At 44.5% G+C, this 18,609-nt stretch overlaps 1 protein-coding gene across 1 annotated transcript in view; it reads right to left on the reverse strand.

Annotated features, from left to right (window-relative positions):
• Positions 1-8,676: 8,676 nt before the first annotated feature.
• LOC146809039 (lens fiber membrane intrinsic protein-like) overlaps positions 8,677-18,609 on the reverse strand; it is a 73,222-nt gene continuing 63,289 nt past the window's right edge. The window contains exon 5 of the mRNA XM_085615847.1: positions 8,677-13,737. Coding sequence (XP_085471973.1) covers positions 13,676-13,737 — 62 coding nt within the window. The 3' untranslated portion in view covers positions 8,677-13,675. The remainder of the gene's footprint in view (positions 13,738-18,609) is intronic.

Below are 18,609 nucleotides of genomic sequence, written 5' to 3' on the forward strand. Positions count from 1 at the left end.
TCGGGCATTTGTGTAAATTGTGCAACCAGAAGTATTTTCCTAAGAGTTTTGTATTGTGCTTAGCTCCCTGACTCATAAAGAGCCAGGGTAGTCTTGTTATAAATAAATACCCTTTATTTTCATAACAACTTGTGTGGTGTCCTTTCACTTGGTGTTCAAGGGGTATATGTGATGGTAAACAGCTGGCTTAACACGCCCTCTAGAGTTTAGCCTAAGACTGCTCGTATCCACGCTACTAGGATAGCTGGTCTATAAGGTTGACTTACAACCAATCATCAATAAGGGTCGTTTGGAATGATACACAGTGATCACTAGAATAGTGAGCACTACATATCAGGCCAACTTCTCACATTGGTGAGCAGCGGTTGGGATTTGAGCTTGCTGTTGTTTTACCACACACGTATCCTAAGAATATCGAAGTGAAAGATCACATAAGTACCCAGGTACATTTAACTTAACTTAGAATACTCCGAGTTCTACTGAACCGGCTGTTGTAGTGTAACAGGGCTTAGCACACCCTGACTACAACTCTTAGCAAGGGATCAGTAGGTAAACCCATAGTGTAGGTAGGTGCATCACTTACACCTCACTAGAAAAGCATGTCGGTCCACGTAGAGTCTGTGGAGACTCCCTTATTGGTCAGTGACCCTCCACAGGTCGTGTCACGATATGCAGCTCTTAGCTTCAAGGAGATGAGACAACTGTGTGCCTCCAGGAAGCTAAACCAGGGTTCTAACCCTACCATCGCAATTCTGATAGGTCTCTTAGAGGCGTACGATGCTAGGAGGTCCTCTAACACAGGTCCCCACAGTGCTGAAGGGAACATGCCTCCCTTAGAGGGAACCCTCGGTGACCCAGACCCCGACCTCTACACAGAGGAGGAGGACGAGGAGTAGTTATCAGAAGACGAGGCAAACAAAGGTCCAGTGGTAGTCAGCAGGCTTACAAGGACCAACTTAAGCAGGCATGAGAATGGAACTGGGGGAGCCCCGGGCCCACGCTCAAGCAGGCCTAACCTTGGGAACGGACGAGCTAGGTCTCTCTCCAGAGGCTCTGGCAGATCGGTTCATACACATGTCTCTCAGGCATCTTCTCAGAGAGGAATGATGTCCCCTCAGAGAAGGGAGCATGAAGCGAAGATGAGGGAAGTCAATCTGAGGATCGAGCGGGAAGAACTTGCCCTCGCCAAAGAAAGACTTGCCATGGCCCGAGAGCAGAAGTTAAGTGGGTTAGATCCCACTGGTGGCAGCATTCTCAATAGAGAGAAAGTTAGGGGTATAGACACTAGACACCTGAGTAAAATAGTGCCCCCCTTTAAACAAGGGGACGACATCCACAAGTGGATAACTGCTTTGGAGAGGGCCTGCACTGTCCAGTGCGTCCCCCCAAGTCAGTGGGCAGCTATACTATGGCTTTCCTTTGAAGGTAAAGGAAGGGACAAGCTCCTCACTACGAGAGCTGAGGATGCTAACAACTACCAAGTCCTGAAGAACACACTGATTGATGGGTTCGGCTTAACCACGGAACAGTACCGGGTGCTGTTCAGGGACACCCAGAAAATTCAGTCTCAGGATTGGACTGACTTTGTCGATTGTGCCACTAAAGCTTTGGAAGGCTGGTTGCTGGGTAGCAAGGTTACTGATTACACAGGATTGTACAATCTTATCATGCGAGAACAGATTTTAAACAACTGTCAGAACCAATTGTTGCATCAGCACCTTGTCGACTCGGATCTGACCTCTCCCCAAGAATTGGGAAAGAAGGCAGACAGATGGGTCATAACAAGGGTCAAGCAGAACCAGAACCAGGGTGGTCAGAAGAAAGCAGACCAAAAGGGTAGTAACAAGAACGAACAAAATGACCAGAAGTCTTCGACAGGTCCCCAACAAACCAAAGAGGGTGGGGGTCAGGCTTCACAGAAGAAGAAGACTCAAGAAGGCCAGTCAAAAAGGTGGTGCCAATACTGTAAAAGTAAGACTCACTGGTTTAGTGAGTGCACCAAGAAAGGAGGGCAAACTCCTGCCACTGCAGCCCCTAAGGCACCTGCACCCCCTAGTACAGTCAGCAGTGGTAGTGCGCCTCCCAAGGCATTAGTTGGCTTAACCTTGGGAACCGAGGGGAGTGACGACTTAGTCAGCACGCTCACTCAGGCTGTCCTTGTCTGTACAGGGGATATGGATATGTCCCCTGATGCCAGTCCCAATACTTTGGGCAAATACAGACAGACACCTTTGATCAATGGAAAAGTGGCTCAGGCCTACAGGGACACTTGTGTCAGTGTCACCATGGTGACGCCTAACTTTGTGGACCCTGGACAGATCATGCTAGGTACCAATTACCTAGTGACCAATGCCAGCAACGTCACTACCAATCACAGTATGGCAGTTGTTGATTTCTCCTGGGGAGGGGTAAGTGGCCCGAAAAAGGTTGTGGTTAGTTCAGACCTCCCCGTAGAATGTCTGTTGGGCAATGATTTGGAAACGTCACAATGGTCAGAAGTGGAGCAGAGGACTCACATGGAAATGTTAGGCTTGCCAGCACATGTCCTTGCTGTGACCAGGTCACAGGCCAAAAGATGCCCCACTGAACAGGTACTGGATCCTGGAAGAACGGACCAGACACCTTCCAAGAAGAGGAGCAGTAAGGGTAAGGCTTCGCCTTCCCCCTTGCCCCAGGTCGTGGATCAAGTCTCTGAGGAGGCTGACCTTAAAGAACTGAGGGAAACTGAGCCGAAAGAGCTTGAACCTGGTCAGGTTGAGTTTCTGGGCTCAGGGGGACCCTCCAGGGAAGACCTGGGGAAGGCACAGTTAGACTGCCCCTCGCTTGAACCCCTCAAACAGCAGGCTGCTGCTGAGGCTGCAGGGAACGCCACAGGTACCCACAAAGTGTACTGGGACGATGGACTCCTGTACTCCGAGGCAAGAGACCCCAAACCTGGCGCGACCAGGAGGCTGGTCATCCCCTTGTCTCTGAGAGGTTTCCTTCTTACCTTGGCCCACGAGATTCCCCTTGCAGGTCACTTAGGCCAGAATAAGACTTGGGACAGAATTGTTCCACACTTTCACTGGCCCCACATGTCCGAAGATACGAAGGAGTTTTGCCGCTCCTGTGTCACTTGCCATGCCAGTGGTCAGTCAGGTGGCACGACAAAGGCCCCCCTCATACCACTACCGGTGGTGGGGGTACCCTTTGAACGAGTGGGGATCGACATTGTCGAACCAATGGAACCCCAGACAGCATCAGGGCACAAGTTTATACTGGTGGTGGTGGACCACGCCACCAGGTATCCTGAAGCTATTCCCCTTAGGACCACTACAGCACCTGTGGTGGCACGGGCCCTACTTGGAGTGTTCTCCAGAGTGGGCTTCCCTAAGGAGGTCGTCTCAGACAGAGGTGCAAACTTCATGTCGGGATATCTGACTGCAATGTGGAAGGAGTGTGGTGTCAACTACAAGTTCACCACACCCTATCACCCACAATGCAATGGGCTTGTTGAGAGATTCAACAGGACCCTAAAAGGGATGATTCACGGACTACCTGAAAAGCTTCGGCGGAGATGGGATGTCCTGATACCCTGCCTCTTGTTCGCCTACAGAGAGGTCCCGCAGAAGGGGGTTGGCTACAGCCCTTTTGAGCTTCTGTTCGGACATCCTGTAAGGGGACCCCTGTGTTTGGTAAAGGAAGGATGGGAGAGACCTCTCAGAAAGCCGGCATCAAACATTGTGGACTATGTGCTCGGTCTCCGCTCGCGGATGGCGGAGTACATGGAAAAGGCATCTAAAAACCTTGAGGCGAACCAAGAATTACAGAAAGCTTGGCACGACCAAAAGGCTGTCCTGACTGTGTACCAGCCTGGACAGAAGGTGTGGGTGCTGGAGCCAGTGGCCCCAGCAGCACTCAAAGACAAATGGTCTGGGCCCCACACGATCATTGAGCAAAAGGGAGAGGTCACCTACCTGGTAGACCTGGGAACTCCCCGGAGCCCCCACAGGGTGCTCCATGTAAACAGGCTCAAGGCATATGTCGACAGGGAGGGCATGGGCTTGCTCATGGCCACAGATGAGGGACAGGAGGAGGAGAGTGACCCTCTCCCGGACCTGCTCTCTCAGAACCCTGACGATGGGTCAGTAGATGGTGTTGTCTTTTGTGGCAGCCTCTCTGGACATCAGCAAAAGGATTGTAAACAGGTTCTTCAATCCTTCCGACATATGTTCTCTCTGACGCCCAGTCAGACCAATTGGTGTACCCATGAGGTCGACACTGGGGACAGTCTGCCCGTAAAGAGTAAAATCTATCGGCAACCTGATCATGTCAGAGACTGCATCAAGACGGAGGTGCAGAAAATGTTGGAGCTGGGAGTCATTGAACCCTCGGACAGCCCCTGGGCTAGTCCCGTAGTTCTCGTGCCGAAACCTCACACCCAGGGCGGTAAGAAAGAGATGAGGTTTTGCGTGGACTACAGAGGTCTCAATGCAGTCACTAAGACTGACGCCCACCCGATACCAAGAGCAGACAAACTTATCGACCGGTTGGCTTCGGCCAGCTACTTAAGTACGTTTGACCTGACAGCTGGGTATTGGCAAATCAGGTTAGCTGAGGAGGCCAAGCCCAAAACAGCATTTTCTACCCCGGGTGGGCATTATCAGTTCGTGGTAATGCCCTTTGGTTTGAAAAATGCACCTGCCACCTTCCAAAGGCTGGTGAATCGAGTTCTCACTGGGTTGGACGACTTCTGTGCGGCGTATCTGGACGATATCGCTGTCTTTAGCTCCACCTGGGAGGATCACCTGGTCCACCTGAGGAAAGTGTTAGAGGCCCTGCAAAAGGCAGGCCTCACTATCAAGGCCACTAAGTGCCAGATAGGGCAGACACAGGTTGTATACCTGGGCCACCTTGTAGGTGGAGGCCAGGTTCAGCCATTGGAGAGCAAAATACGGGCCATCCAGGACTGGGCTCCTCCAACCACCCAGACTCAGGTTCGAGCTTTCTTGGGCCTGACTGGTTATTACCGGAAATTTGTCAGAAATTATGGATCCATTGTGACCCCGCTAAACGACCTGACAAGTAAAAAGATGCCAAAAAAAGTTCAGTGGACAGCAAGCTGTCAGAAGGCATTCGATGACCTAAAGCAGGCCATGTGCACAGCACCTATCCTAAAGAGTCCAGACTACTCCAAACCATTCATTGTCCAAACAGACGCTTCGGAGCTGGGTGTGGGAGCTGTTCTATCTCAACTGAATTTTGATGGTCATGACCAGCCCATAGCTTTTATTAGCAGGAGGCTGACCCCCAGAGAGAAGAATTGGTCAGCTATTGAGAGGGAGGCCTTTGCTGTGGTTTGGGCCCTGAAGAAGTTGAGACCATACTTGTTTGGCACTCACTTCAAGATTCAGACCGACCATAAGCCCCTCTTGTGGCTAAATCAAATAAAGGGTGAAAACCCCAAACTACTTAGGTGGTCCATTTCCCTACAGGGGATGGACTTCACAGTGGAGCATAGACCTGGCACTGATCATGGCAATGCAGATGGGCTCTCCAGGTATTTCCACTTAGAGCAAGAAGACTCACCTGGTCAAGGTTAGCTTATTGTCCCAAAGTTTGGGGGGGGGTCATGTAGGAGAGTAGGGTCTGCAATCCTATGATCACCCAGATTTTTTTGCTTTTGCTTCATTGGTTTACGACTTTCCCCGGCTGTGGGCCTGCCAATCAGACCCACAGCCTAGCTGTTCTCTCTCGAAACTAACACACATGTACATTAGGTGCATCCACTAATTGGAACTGGGCCGCCTTGTCAGTCCCTGTCTCAGCATACCACAGGTATCCAGGGCATCGGTGTACCCAGGGCCTACCAGGGGCTGCAGCATGTATTATGCCACCCCTGGATGGCCGCCCAAATCTGACACAACTGGCTGCACGACAGCTGGGGCAAAGTGGTGTAATCACCCGTTGCTGTAGGTGTAGTATTCCTACACCTAACCCTAAAATGGACACATGGATTCCTATCAGTCACTCCTATGGCAGGCCTTATCAATCCTGAAGGCAGAGTGCAGGGAATCATGTGGGACGGTGCTCTGGCGCGAGCTGAGCCCGTCGACGGCTTGCGGAACCAAGTCCTAATAGCCGTTCCATGGTGACGCGGGCCAACTACCTTAAAATGCATTATAATCCTTGCGGTTATTTGCTTACTTTGGCATCGCATCACCTACACATGTCGAGTAAGGTGTCCTACGAATTGGAATACGAACCCCTCGCCAGTCCTGGCGACGGGGTTAGCATTCCCCCCTTTTAGAGGGGCACGACATGGAAGTAACCTTGAACCCCGGTTAAAGTTGACTCAAGCCTCAGCATCACAAAATGGATGCTGCCACCAGACACAAGTCTGACCTCCTGCTGCTGGGAGACCTTCCAGCGAGGGGAGCTTGGACAAAGGGTTTCCTGTCGAGGGCGGTGTTAGCACCATCCCAGACAGGGTTTGTGTATCCCAGGTAGGCAGGGCTGAAAGGAAGGTGATTGCAAGTGGCAACCCGGTGCTCACTGTGCATAGCCCGGCTCAAACCAGTTTCGGGGGCAACCCTGCCCCTGAGCCGGGGCGAAGCCGGACAAAGGATAGGGGTGTCACCACCCCCCTCCTGGCCCCACCCATAGGTAGGACCTAGTCACGGGCCAGCCCCTTTTCTTAGAATAAAGGTAGGAGCGAGTCCCCTTCCCAAATTGGATAATTCTGAATCTTGAACTACTTTCCACGAAAGGAACTCTTGACTATTTTCTGAAGACTCTCCCTTGTGGCTAAGGAGTAGCCACCCTGCACCAGCAGGCACCACCTAAGCGCTTGCGGTTTGCTGTAAGTCTCTCCTACGGATCAAGACTGCCCAGCTCGACGAGACCCGGGTTCCCTGCCATCTCTGACCTCTTACCTACATCATCAGCCCAGCTGAGAGTCGTAGGTGTGACGAGACCTGCGGGACCGGCCATCTTCAGAACCTGCACGACGCTTATCTAGCACGCCCACCGAGGGACCCTCGAGTGAGTGCACCCAGGGTTTGAGAAGCCCTAACCCTGAGCAGCTCCAGCACCGAAGTCTGCCTCCCCATCATCCACGAGATCTGCGTGGGGGCCCTTCCGCTCCTTGCTGTTCACCGCGTTGTCCGACCACTTGCCGACCGGCTTGTGGCCCTCTTCACGACGCACCACGATTGTTTCATCACTAGTCTGGTTGCTCCAGACTGGCTCTTGCTCCCCTTCAACAGAGGAGTACCTCGGACCCTCCTGGTCCACTCCAGACGCCATCTTGACTCCCCCGCGTGGGTTGCCACTGCCAAGATCCGCTGCCCCATTCCTGGGCCCAGCATCATCGACAGCAGACACCTTCGTGGGACAGCTCGCCCTCCATCCTGGTCGCCGCCGCGCCTCCTGGTCCGAGGAACAGCCGAGTCCGACGTCATCCACTCACCTGGTCGAGGTGACTTCAGCCGGTACCCTCCTGGTGCCCACACGATCGCTGGCTAGCGGTTGAGAACTGAGTCCCCTCTGCTTTCAGGCTTCCTTCATCCCCGATCCAGGCTTGGATCTCGCTGAACATCGTCACTGGTCGCCTGCCAGCAACTCTTCTTTCAGGCTCCTGAGACTACAACGAGGACTTCCGACATCTTGCCGAATCTCCCGCAGCCGCAGCCTCTGGGCTAGGTAACTCGAGCATTTCGGTGCTCCATCGCAGGTTCGCTTTACAAGTGTCCAGTTCCTTTTTCGTTTAGTCCCACTGATCGGATCACTCCGGAATCAGTAACTTTAGACTTTCCAACCTCTCCCCTTCCACTTGCAGTGTAATGGTTTCGTGCCCTCGGGCATTTGTGTAAATTGTGCAACCAGAAGTATTTTCCTAAGAGTTTTGTATTGTGCTTAGCTCCCTGACTCATAAAGAGCCAGGGTAGTCTTGTTATAAATAAATACCCTTTATTTTCATAACAACTTGTGTGGTGTCCTTTCACTTGGTGTTCAAGGGGTATATGTGATGGTAAACAGCTGGCTTAACACGCCCTCTAGAATTTAGCCTAAGACTGCTCGTATCCACGCTACTAGGATAGCTGGTCTATAAGGTTGACTTACAACCAATCATCAATAAGGGTCGTTTGGAATGATACACAGTGATCACTAGAATAGTGAGCACTACATATCAGGCCAACTTCTCACAGGCATCACACAAGTGTGTTCCTCTAATAGTATTTTCTACAGTTAGGATTTTTAATGAAGTTTATGCTGTTGTATTTGACATTTGGTTGGCTCAGAATTTCTTCATAACTGTACTATTGAAAAGAACATGTATGTCACCAAACCTAATGCCGTTTTGTGCAGTCGCTATTACAACAAACAGCAGTTATGTCTCATGTCTTACCCATCTGTTGCTTGTCACAGTGTAGTATCATATACTTTGTCTCATTATATTGCAGTTTTGTTCAATAATTAATATTGGCTTTGTTGTTCCACTTTTATAGAGCACCTTTATGTACTTCTACCACTGCAATGCAGGTGTGCACTTTTAAGCAATTATAATGAACATTAAATCTTCTCATTCTAGGATAGCACTATTATAACATAACAGTTGAATTACAATGCAGTTATCAATTGATCGGCAATTAGATTACTTAACACAGCCTTTTTATTCTTACATTTCTGTGTACTTTCCAGTATTTTTACAATCAAAATGCAATGCTACCTTGTTCTACCACTTCAAAATATTTTATCCAATATATATGTTGCAACACATATGTTCAGACATCTTTGGTGCAGCAAATTGGCCTTAAATTCTGGATATGAGCTTATCTTTAGACACCATATTAACACATCCATAATGGATATTCTTTGTATTGCATTGGACCTCTAAAGCTGTACAAATATAGTCAGTATGCAAACAGAAGGGAAAACATCACGCTTACCAAGACACTTATATGTGGCCAGTTCTCTCATCAGAACTAGAATATTGTCAGATTTCAGAGACAATTATTGCTGTTTTATTTGGATAAATTAATACATGTGCTTTACTGTAGTGTACATAATAGTTTTCTGCCTGTTGCTATTACCACAAAGAGTCCTTATTAATATTCAAGCAATGTTTGGGCTGTTCAGGGAGTTTCTTTTTTATGCTATTATAGTGTACTATGATATAAAACAATTATTAAATACAATGCTAATCAACCTTTAGAGCATACATTTACAAGGCAGTTGTATGTTTTTCAACAGCTAGAATGAACATGATATCTTCCTATTCTAGTATAATACTACTATAGACATACAGTAGAATTGTATGCAACTTTATATTACAATGTGTTTATAAATTGATCAGAAACTAGACTACAAAGCACTGTCATGTTATTCTTTCTTTTTAGTGTATGTTTAGGTATTTGTACAATCATAATGCAATACTCTCTGTTCTTCTACCAGTTCTGTGGGCAATGTTTTCAAATCGATCTGCTTTACTTTTATACTACTGTACTACTGTGCATTTCCACCACAATAGTTATTACACAAACAATATTTCTATAATTCCGTATCATACTATTATTAAAATATATGCACTATTTCAACATGCTCCAATTAGAATGTAGTGTATTTTTATTATATCCTACAATACTGATGTACTTTATTCAACAAATCTGATGCAGTTCTTTTTTGTGCCTTTACAATGTATAGAGTACCATAACGTGTGCACATTAATATTATGCTATAAGTGTACATCAAATTAATGTTATTCTAGCACTATAGATTGCATTTTTAAAGATGTCATAATTGTGAATTAATTGTATAGTACTGTACTGTTGTAACAAGTATTTGTGTGCTTCTAAATGTATGTCATATAATTGTGATAATATGCATTGCTGAATCAATAAAAAATATGTAGAAATGTCTTCTTATTCTACTGTTATAATATTATTTTATGTGCTTTTGTTATCTAAATTCAGTTTCATATTTTATGGTTTTTCTAGTCACTTCATTATTCTGATGCTCTTTCCTGTCCTTCTGCTGCAAAAATGCAGTTGAATGCTAACATTTGTAGCCATTCAGTTTTACTCTACTATCATATTATAACTTTATATTGCAGTTCACACAATGGTATTGTATTATATTTGTACATTATTTTGCAGTATTGGTGCTGTTCAATGAATTTATACAAATCTTAAGCAACTCTTTTTTGAAAAACAAGTGTGCTTTTAATAACAAAACTTGACAAAATATTCACCCATGACTACTAGGAGTTCATCCCCAGAAATTAAAGTGACCATCAGCTTCTGGCTTTGAAGGGCCGGTGGGCGGTGGATGGAAACAAACTCTGACTGGGACTGACTCTTCCAAAGCACCACCAGCCTTTCAGTGGTGCAGGCTTGGTGGGAAATCTCCCAGTCCCCTTATAGGCTAGGCTGCTTTAGCTGTGATAAAACTGCATCAGCCAAATTACTGACATGTTGGGACAAAGGAGTGTTATCATCTGAACAGGGACAGGCAATGATAATCTGAGCCCATTGTCGGACCAGGCAAAGAGACAATGGGCTCAGATTATTAGTCAATTTAATAAAATCTTGGGTAAGTGTAATGTTGCAGGGGACAGTAATAATCGGACAAAGAAGTGATTGCCTCAGAAAGTTGGCTGATTCAATCGAACAATACTATTATCATTAGTTAGTGGATGGTCACTGTCCAATTCTGGACTATTATCAATCAGGAGGTGTGCACTGATACCATCAAAGTGATTCATTCAAACAAAAATCTCTGTATGGATATTATAACACAATGGATATTGATTACATTTTCCAGCAATATATGATATCTTTGAACAATAGACATATGATACCTCCCGCTCATCACACACACAGCATAAGGTATACATTCAAATATTCACTTACATTGCTGACCAAGAGGCAACGATAAGACTGCAATAAACCAATGATCCCACACTGTAATTAGCTATTTGTTTTGTTATTTCATAACATATGTCAGCAATACATATCTCAATTGTGTGCCTTATTGCACTGGATTTGTTTGAGCATAAGTACATTTATTCAGTAAAACAATTGTTAAAGAATGCATGACATGATAAATTCTCATTAGGTTTTAATAACCTTCGCCTGAGATATGTTTCCACTCATTTTAAGATGAAAATCCAAAATGTTTTTTTCTAAAATGGTACAGCTCTATGTCTATTCTATGAATTTTTATATTTGGATTGCATTGCATGTGTACTATCCTATGAAGTAATGCACAAAACTATCAACAAAAAAACCAAGCATGAAAATATTCAGCATAAAGAAATGTGTGTTAAAATCCTGCAGTATGCCTACTTCACAAATATAAGTTGTGTCGTCGTGATTTACATTGGCTCTTTACTCATTCAATTTATTTTTTCTGATAGTCTGTAGTACAGTTAAATGCTCCACCTACTTCTATTACCCAATGCATTTTAATTGGATCTTCTAAAGTCTTCTAAGAGAGCACAGTAGCCTCTGATACATTGCAAACAAAGATGGTCAGCAATATATTCTATGAGTCACATCATGAGGTGATGAGGTATGAAGCACCTCTCGATGTCATTGATCTAGTTCTAGATTTAAATCATAGATAAACCAGGTTATAAATAACTTATTTCCTTTCAAGTATAGTAGGTATTACACCTTCTGTTTTTCAATCAAGGATTCCCAACATGTTACCCTTTTTCTGAAATCAAGTGAGTGATCTCAGACAAAGAATCTTCTGCTGATCATGGGGGCATTAATCATCTCAGTTTACAAGAAAGTTGGACTCTACACCCAATCACTTGCATGGGATTGCCTCACCCTACCCACAATAGGTTATAGTGAAGGGAACGTCACAGTGGCCAATAGCTTGAGGTTGTATTGTGACTGCGGTGTGAGAATTTGTGAAAGTGGCTTCAAGAATGAAAATGTGCAGATAATCACAGATATTTGTGTTCAAAAGTATGTTTTATTTCTTTTACTGACAATAGAATTACATTGTTTGGTATAGTTGCAACCATGACATCTTTTGGACCATTCATTGCTGTATACCACTTGCATCAGCTTCTTTCTTTCAGCTATACTTACTTAAAGCAACGCTGAAAATTCCACCCAATATTATATGTTGAAATTAGCCTGAAATCTTTACTTACAATAATCTTCTTAGATGATCATTTATCATTTTGCCAAACTCTAAAACAAACCTCTCAGCCTAACATTTATGCTTTCTCAGACCTCCCAGAGTACTTCACAGAGACATGAGTATTTATATTAGCTTATATTAGCTGTTCACCCCTTCTCCTCCCTACTATCACATGGTCATTGTGCACCATTACTTCATAGTATCGCTTTCTCTGACATTTTGCACCTTCGAAAAATGTTCTCTAATATCTACCCATCCATTAAAACCAAACTGAAAGTCATGCAACTGGGGTCAATCAACAAGCATGATGATACTAACATGAATTCTAAGATTTCATGTGTAGTCATTTTTAAATCCACTACATATGGAGTTTCAGATGTATTTATTGTACTGAGTTAAACAAAAACAATGACAATGCCAGCAAGTCTGGATATGAAAGCAGAAGACTGTTTAATGAACATTACTTATATATGATGCTTACAGCATCCAAATATACAGACTGTAAATACTTGACTAAGTGTTCTTAGTGTAGGCAAATAGACAATAAGGAGTGCTACACGGAAGTATTTTCGGTTATTTGAATTGTTTCTTGCAGGACTTCCTATAAATTGGCAAATGTTACTTGTTGTGAGTCCCTTTCTTCAGATGTTACCCTAAAACAGTCTTAGAGAAATGGCACATCTAACCAGACCTTAACTTAGAAATAGCAATTCTTGCTTTACTTTGTTGAGTTTTCCGCCTCCTAGATTTTTCAGAATGTCTTACACACTCTGTGTAACTTCACATTCTCATATTATTTTATTTAAGAATTGTTTTATTTATGTATTTGGGGCTTGTCAGTATATCATCATAGCTTCCTACTAATTTTCGAACTTGATTTCAAGAAAACATCCAGTGTTATATGAAAAATAGAAAAAATAGGTACCAAACTGACAGTGAGCATAATTCCTTTGAATGTGAATGCAGGAAGTAAGGCTTTCAATGAAGTTTGTAATTGATGCTCCTCTACCATAACTCCTAAATCCAACCCGCAACCCCCCCACCCATGCAACCATAACACAAATGGCCTACAGGGAAATTGTGAGATTTCCCAACAAGCTTGTGCCTGTGAAGGGCCAGTGGGCTGGGGTGGAAACAAACTCTGACTGGGACTGACTCTTCCAAAGCACGACCAGCCTTTCAGCGGTGCAGGCTTGGTGGGAAATCGCCCAATCCCCCTATAGGCCAGCCTGCATCATCTGTGATCTAACTGCATCTGTACTTCCAGGTGCAGGCCCCTGATGGGACCAAACAGTGGTGTCAATCGCATGAACTGCGTTCTTTTTTCCTCTGTTGAACAATGACATTCTGCATGGAATCAGCTTGCGGGACATGCAGGTGAAAGCATTACGGAGGGCTGAAAAGAACTCCGGTGTGACTTCCTTTTCCAGGTGCTTGTTGAGTCTGTTGCTTGCTTCCTTGCCTATTATTTGTACCTCGAGGAAGTTGCCCCTTGGACGGCCTCAAAAAACCGCTGGGGAAACTGCAGAAAAACTTAGCGGGGCCCAGAGGCCCTCCTGCATTCATGCATTCTGTAGGCACACATATAAAAAATTCCTGGAAAAGAAAGCAGGAGTCAGGAATATAAATACACAACATTGCAGTTTTCAGATTGTTGATTACAGACCCCCATACAACATTCTTCAGTGGAAGGAAATTGTAAGAGTTGTGTGAATAGCTAAGATACACATGGTATACTGAGCACCTCAATTTACATTGGATATTGGTGAAATGAGCACGGGGACTAGCAGAACTTTACCAATGTATTAGTAGTGAAGTCACAAAAACACAATTTTTATAAGCACCTAGTCACTTCATCTGTGCACATGCCTTTTTGAGGATAAGATTGCTGCTTAGTGCTTCCTACAGCGTACACTGCAAATAAATCTATTAGCAATAAATCTTTTGGACAGAGGTTTAGCGGGTGACATTTAGGTGCAGTGCTGCCAACTGCAGATTCATACCTATAGGAACAAAATACTCAGGATAAGTAAAGTGTGGGAGATGTTGCCACAACCAATTAGGACATATAAGACCATCATTTCTAAATAGTGTGGCAATTGTTAAATGTTGTAACAAAGCAGTGGTTAGGGAGTATAACAGGAGGTCTTAATTATTGGATTAGCCTCTATTATGGTATGTAATCCACTCGTGGATGGAACATACAACCCACCTCCTAATTCGGAAATGCATTAAAGAAATATTTTCTAGATACTAAGGCAATTGATTTTGTGTGCAGAGTATGGTCATGGTAATAATAGGACTCATTCTAAATGAAATTTAAAATTTGCTCATAAAACGTATGTGTACACAGATTTCACAAGGGGGAAATGTTCCAAAATAACACGTTTCAGAAATTTGCAACTTTATAACATGTCAGTACATAAAGTTGTTAGTATTCCAAAACTAGCTAGTGTTGCAAATACTGGCCTAATTTGGGAACAACTGAAAGATGTGCTTCTATGATCCACGATGTATCAAAAAGAGAGCACTATAATAATCAATACCTGATTAAGGCATGTTTTGGAATTGAATTGCTTTGGATTAATCATCACAAAGAATTATCCTTGAAGATCCGTGTTTCAGAAGGAACTGCTAGAGCGCAGTGTGACATAGATTTGTAGACTCCACTGAATATTTCTCCACTGCTTGGCCTCTGCTATAGAAACCCCAGGGCAGATTTCAAGTGATGGTCCCTTATTGGTAGAACGATTCGAAGTCTATCACTGGAGCTCAAATCCGCAATGGTGAAGCTTTGCACATGGGTTTAAATCGGGTTGTACTAAATGTAAGGGCAGGGCAAATGAAAACAAACTGTGAACCATTTTTGTGAAGTGGTGCTCAGTCCCACATAGTGTAAAGCTTTCAACTAGTGCCTTTGAGCCCCTTCATTGCAAAGGATAGGTGGGTATGAGAGTGACCCTTATTGATACATTTGCAAAGGAATTGTTCTTATATAAAATAGATGGTCTCCATGACCTAATGTTCCATGATTAGTTGGGTAGACAATAAAAGAAGGATGCCTAACAACGTGCAGTACCATGAATCATAAAACAAGATCCAACTTAGTGCACTCCTACCACCTCTTGGTTACAAGACTCTTCAAGAGTTGGGTTAGCAAACTGTCTGTATGAATGTAAGAAGGTGTTCACCAAAATGTATCATAGGGTAAATACGATGATACTGGGCATACAATACGAACATCTCAGATCACTATGCTTGATTCTTATTTGTATTTGGTCTGAGTTAAAAAGGGTATCCACTGGAGTGTTTCATGTCCATGACAGATCTTTCAGCTCCCTTACACTGGTCGCCTATCTGTGAGTTTCCATAAACTTATTGTGAGAAATGGTCAATGTTCTATTTATAAGGTGTTACTATGTATTGTGAATGTAAAAAAATCTGGTAAATCTCACAATTTACAATTAACTTCCTCTCTAAAAATAGTTTTGAATTAACAATTTGAAATTCCTCTTGTTACCTAGCTATGTTTTAATTATGAATTTTTATTATGGATTGTGGCATTTTTTATGGCACATACAAAAAGCTGTGTACATATGTGTGGTGCTTAATTGCTAAATAAACGTAAGATGTATTATTTCTATTTTCTTAAGCCCAAGTCTTGAATGTTGTGTCTAAGATGCAGGTGCCACATTTTGGGTCCGGTGTGCATGTCTCTAGGTTTAACAGAGACAATTGTGTCCAAATCTAAAATCCATATCTCCAGGCGGATTAAGGACAAATTAGGCGAAGCTCCAGAGACTAATCACCAAACTTTCACATGATTTCAACCACAGTGCAATAAAATGTAAACAGGTACAGGCTGGAGAAAACTACAGCATGGAGCATATGATAGACTAGGGAGTCAAATACATGCTACACAGTAGTGCCTGAACCTGTGTTAGCCAATTGCCGATCGATGCTATGTTTCCTGGCCCAAAGTTTGTCGAACCCAATGATGCTGTCTCAGATATATGAGCTTTACGACAAGTTCTTAACAAACTATGGGCCCATTAGGATGTTGGGCGGATCGCCACCCCCGCATGGCGGTGGCAATCCGCCCTACATCCTTCCCCGACCGCCACCCATATCCCCCCGCCATATTAGTATGGCGGGGGGACCCCGGCGGACGGAAAGACCGTCCGCCGGTTTCCCGCTGGTCACACAGGTGACCGGGCGGAAAAGTGGCCTGCTATGGTGGCGGTGTCTGTTAGACACCGCCATCCATATTAGGAATGCAACGGGAAGCTGCTGAAAGGCATGCGGCAGTGACTTCGGGGCCTGTTTTGGGCCCCCAGGGTATTGGTGGGTGTGGGGGGTGCACATGGGGGTACCTATGGTACCCCCCTGCATTTGTATGCACAATGCGGCAGCACCGCGCGGTGCCTGCCACTTTGTGCATGCAAATGCACAACATGCAGTTTTACCATTGCGGCGGGTGCTGCTGAAAGCACCGCCCGCCGCAATGTTAAAAATGCGTGATGTGCCCGACAGTGTGGCAGGAGCATCCTAATCTCCCCCACGGGACCGCCGCACATATGGCGGGCGGTTCCGTTTTCCATCAGAATGTCCGCCCGCCATCCTAATGATGCCCTATGAAGGGGTGAATGAGCTAGAAATCCCAATCCTGAGCATACAAAACGAACTGTTCAAAGAGCTCCAACAGGTATTCTATAAAAATATTGCCTATAAGAAGCCAGCTTTGGGAAAAGATATCAATTGGTATGATCTCACTTGCAAGCAAGCCAGTGTTCCCTAAGATCCGCTGTTAAGGTGGTGACAGGGTCCTAATAGCCCAAGCTAGGCATGCCTACAAAGCCTCGTTCAAACTGGCAAAAAAGAGTTGGGACGATAGACTTTGGGAGGACATGTTGCTTGCAGTTAAAACAAATGATAATAGCCTCTTTTGGTATACGGTGACCCAAACTAGTGCTGATAATACAAAGAGCTACCAACATTATATACCAGCTAACAAATGGGTATCCCACTTCTCTTACCTCTATGAGGCAAAGGTTGGTGACACTTTAGGGCCTTGCAGTAACCCAATGACCATCATAGGTTCATCTTTCCATGACACCTTAGAATCCCATGCCCCAGCTATTAACTTTAGCTTAGAGGATACTGCCAGTGCCATCTCCTTGCTAAAAACTGCAAAGGTGACAGGACCGGATAAATTCCAGGGGACTTATACAAATCGGAACCCCAGATTTGGACAGTCTATCTTAATCTGATTTCTAATGCTATAGCACGAGGGGGTGAGGCACCTGATTCCTGGAGAGGGGCTGAGATTGTCACAATATATAAGAAGGGTGTTGAATGCGTACCCTCAAATTATAGGCCAATTAGTTTAATTGACAATGCTCAGAAGGTCTTTGCCAAGCAAGTTCTTGACAAGTATTTACATTGGGTAGGCGCACACAATATTATGTCAGCCCTCCAAGCTGGGTTCCGCTCAAAGATGAGCACTTCAGATCAAATTTTTTGATTTGCCACATTGTATAGGAAATATATTTTATTGCGTCATCAGAAACTTTATGTGGCGTTTATCAATCTTAGGACCACATTTGATCTTATTCTACGTACTAACCTATGGCATATCTTAAATAAGATGGGGGTCCCGGGGAATTTGATTCATCTTATGTTCCAGGTACATAGTAATAACTTTGTCCAGGTATGGTGTGGCCATGTGGGAGAACTAACTAAACTCATCCCTATCCATCAGGGTGTACGACAAGGGTGTGTCCTTGCTCCTATGCCCTTAACCCTCTACATAAATGATGTGGTCAATATTCTGACAAATTGTAGAAATGATTTCCCTGCCCAGAATGGCAATAAGGTAGAGATTATTTTATTTGCAGATGACTCCCTTCTCATTTCTAAGACACCAATGGGGATCCAGCTCCTTGTTGATAAATTTACAGATTTCTGTGTGTCATTGGGCTTGGAGCTCAATGTTAACAAGACCATATACATGGTGTTTGGGAAGGGAGTGGTCAAAAATGCAATCATACGGGCTGGTGGGGAAACACTAGAGAGGGTGAGGAGCTTCGATTATCTAGGGGTCAAGGTAATGGAGAGCCTGAAGTGGAAAGACCAGCTAAGTAAAAGCACGCTACTACTCGAGCACAGAGCAAATGCTATTAATGGGTTGCATAAGCCAACAAGCTGTAGTGCAGTCTCACTGGCCCTGGTAGTATATCATGGTAAGGTGCAAGGGGCAACTCTGTATGGAGCTGAGACTTGGGGCTGTACTGATGTCTCTCCACTTACTGTTGAGAAAAATAGATTTGTCAGATGGTTGGTTTCTGTTCCCAGTAGCACACCGTTAACCACCTTAAACTTTGATCTAGGATTTAAAAGAATTGCAGATCTAGCTGTTCTTAGACCACTTGTTTATTGGGTTCGATTATGGGTCACTCCTGAGCTAAA

This window comes from Triturus cristatus, chromosome 7 (genome assembly GCF_964204655.1).
Source record: "Triturus cristatus chromosome 7, aTriCri1.1, whole genome shotgun sequence".
Taxonomy (NCBI): Eukaryota; Metazoa; Chordata; class Amphibia; order Caudata; family Salamandridae; genus Triturus; species Triturus cristatus.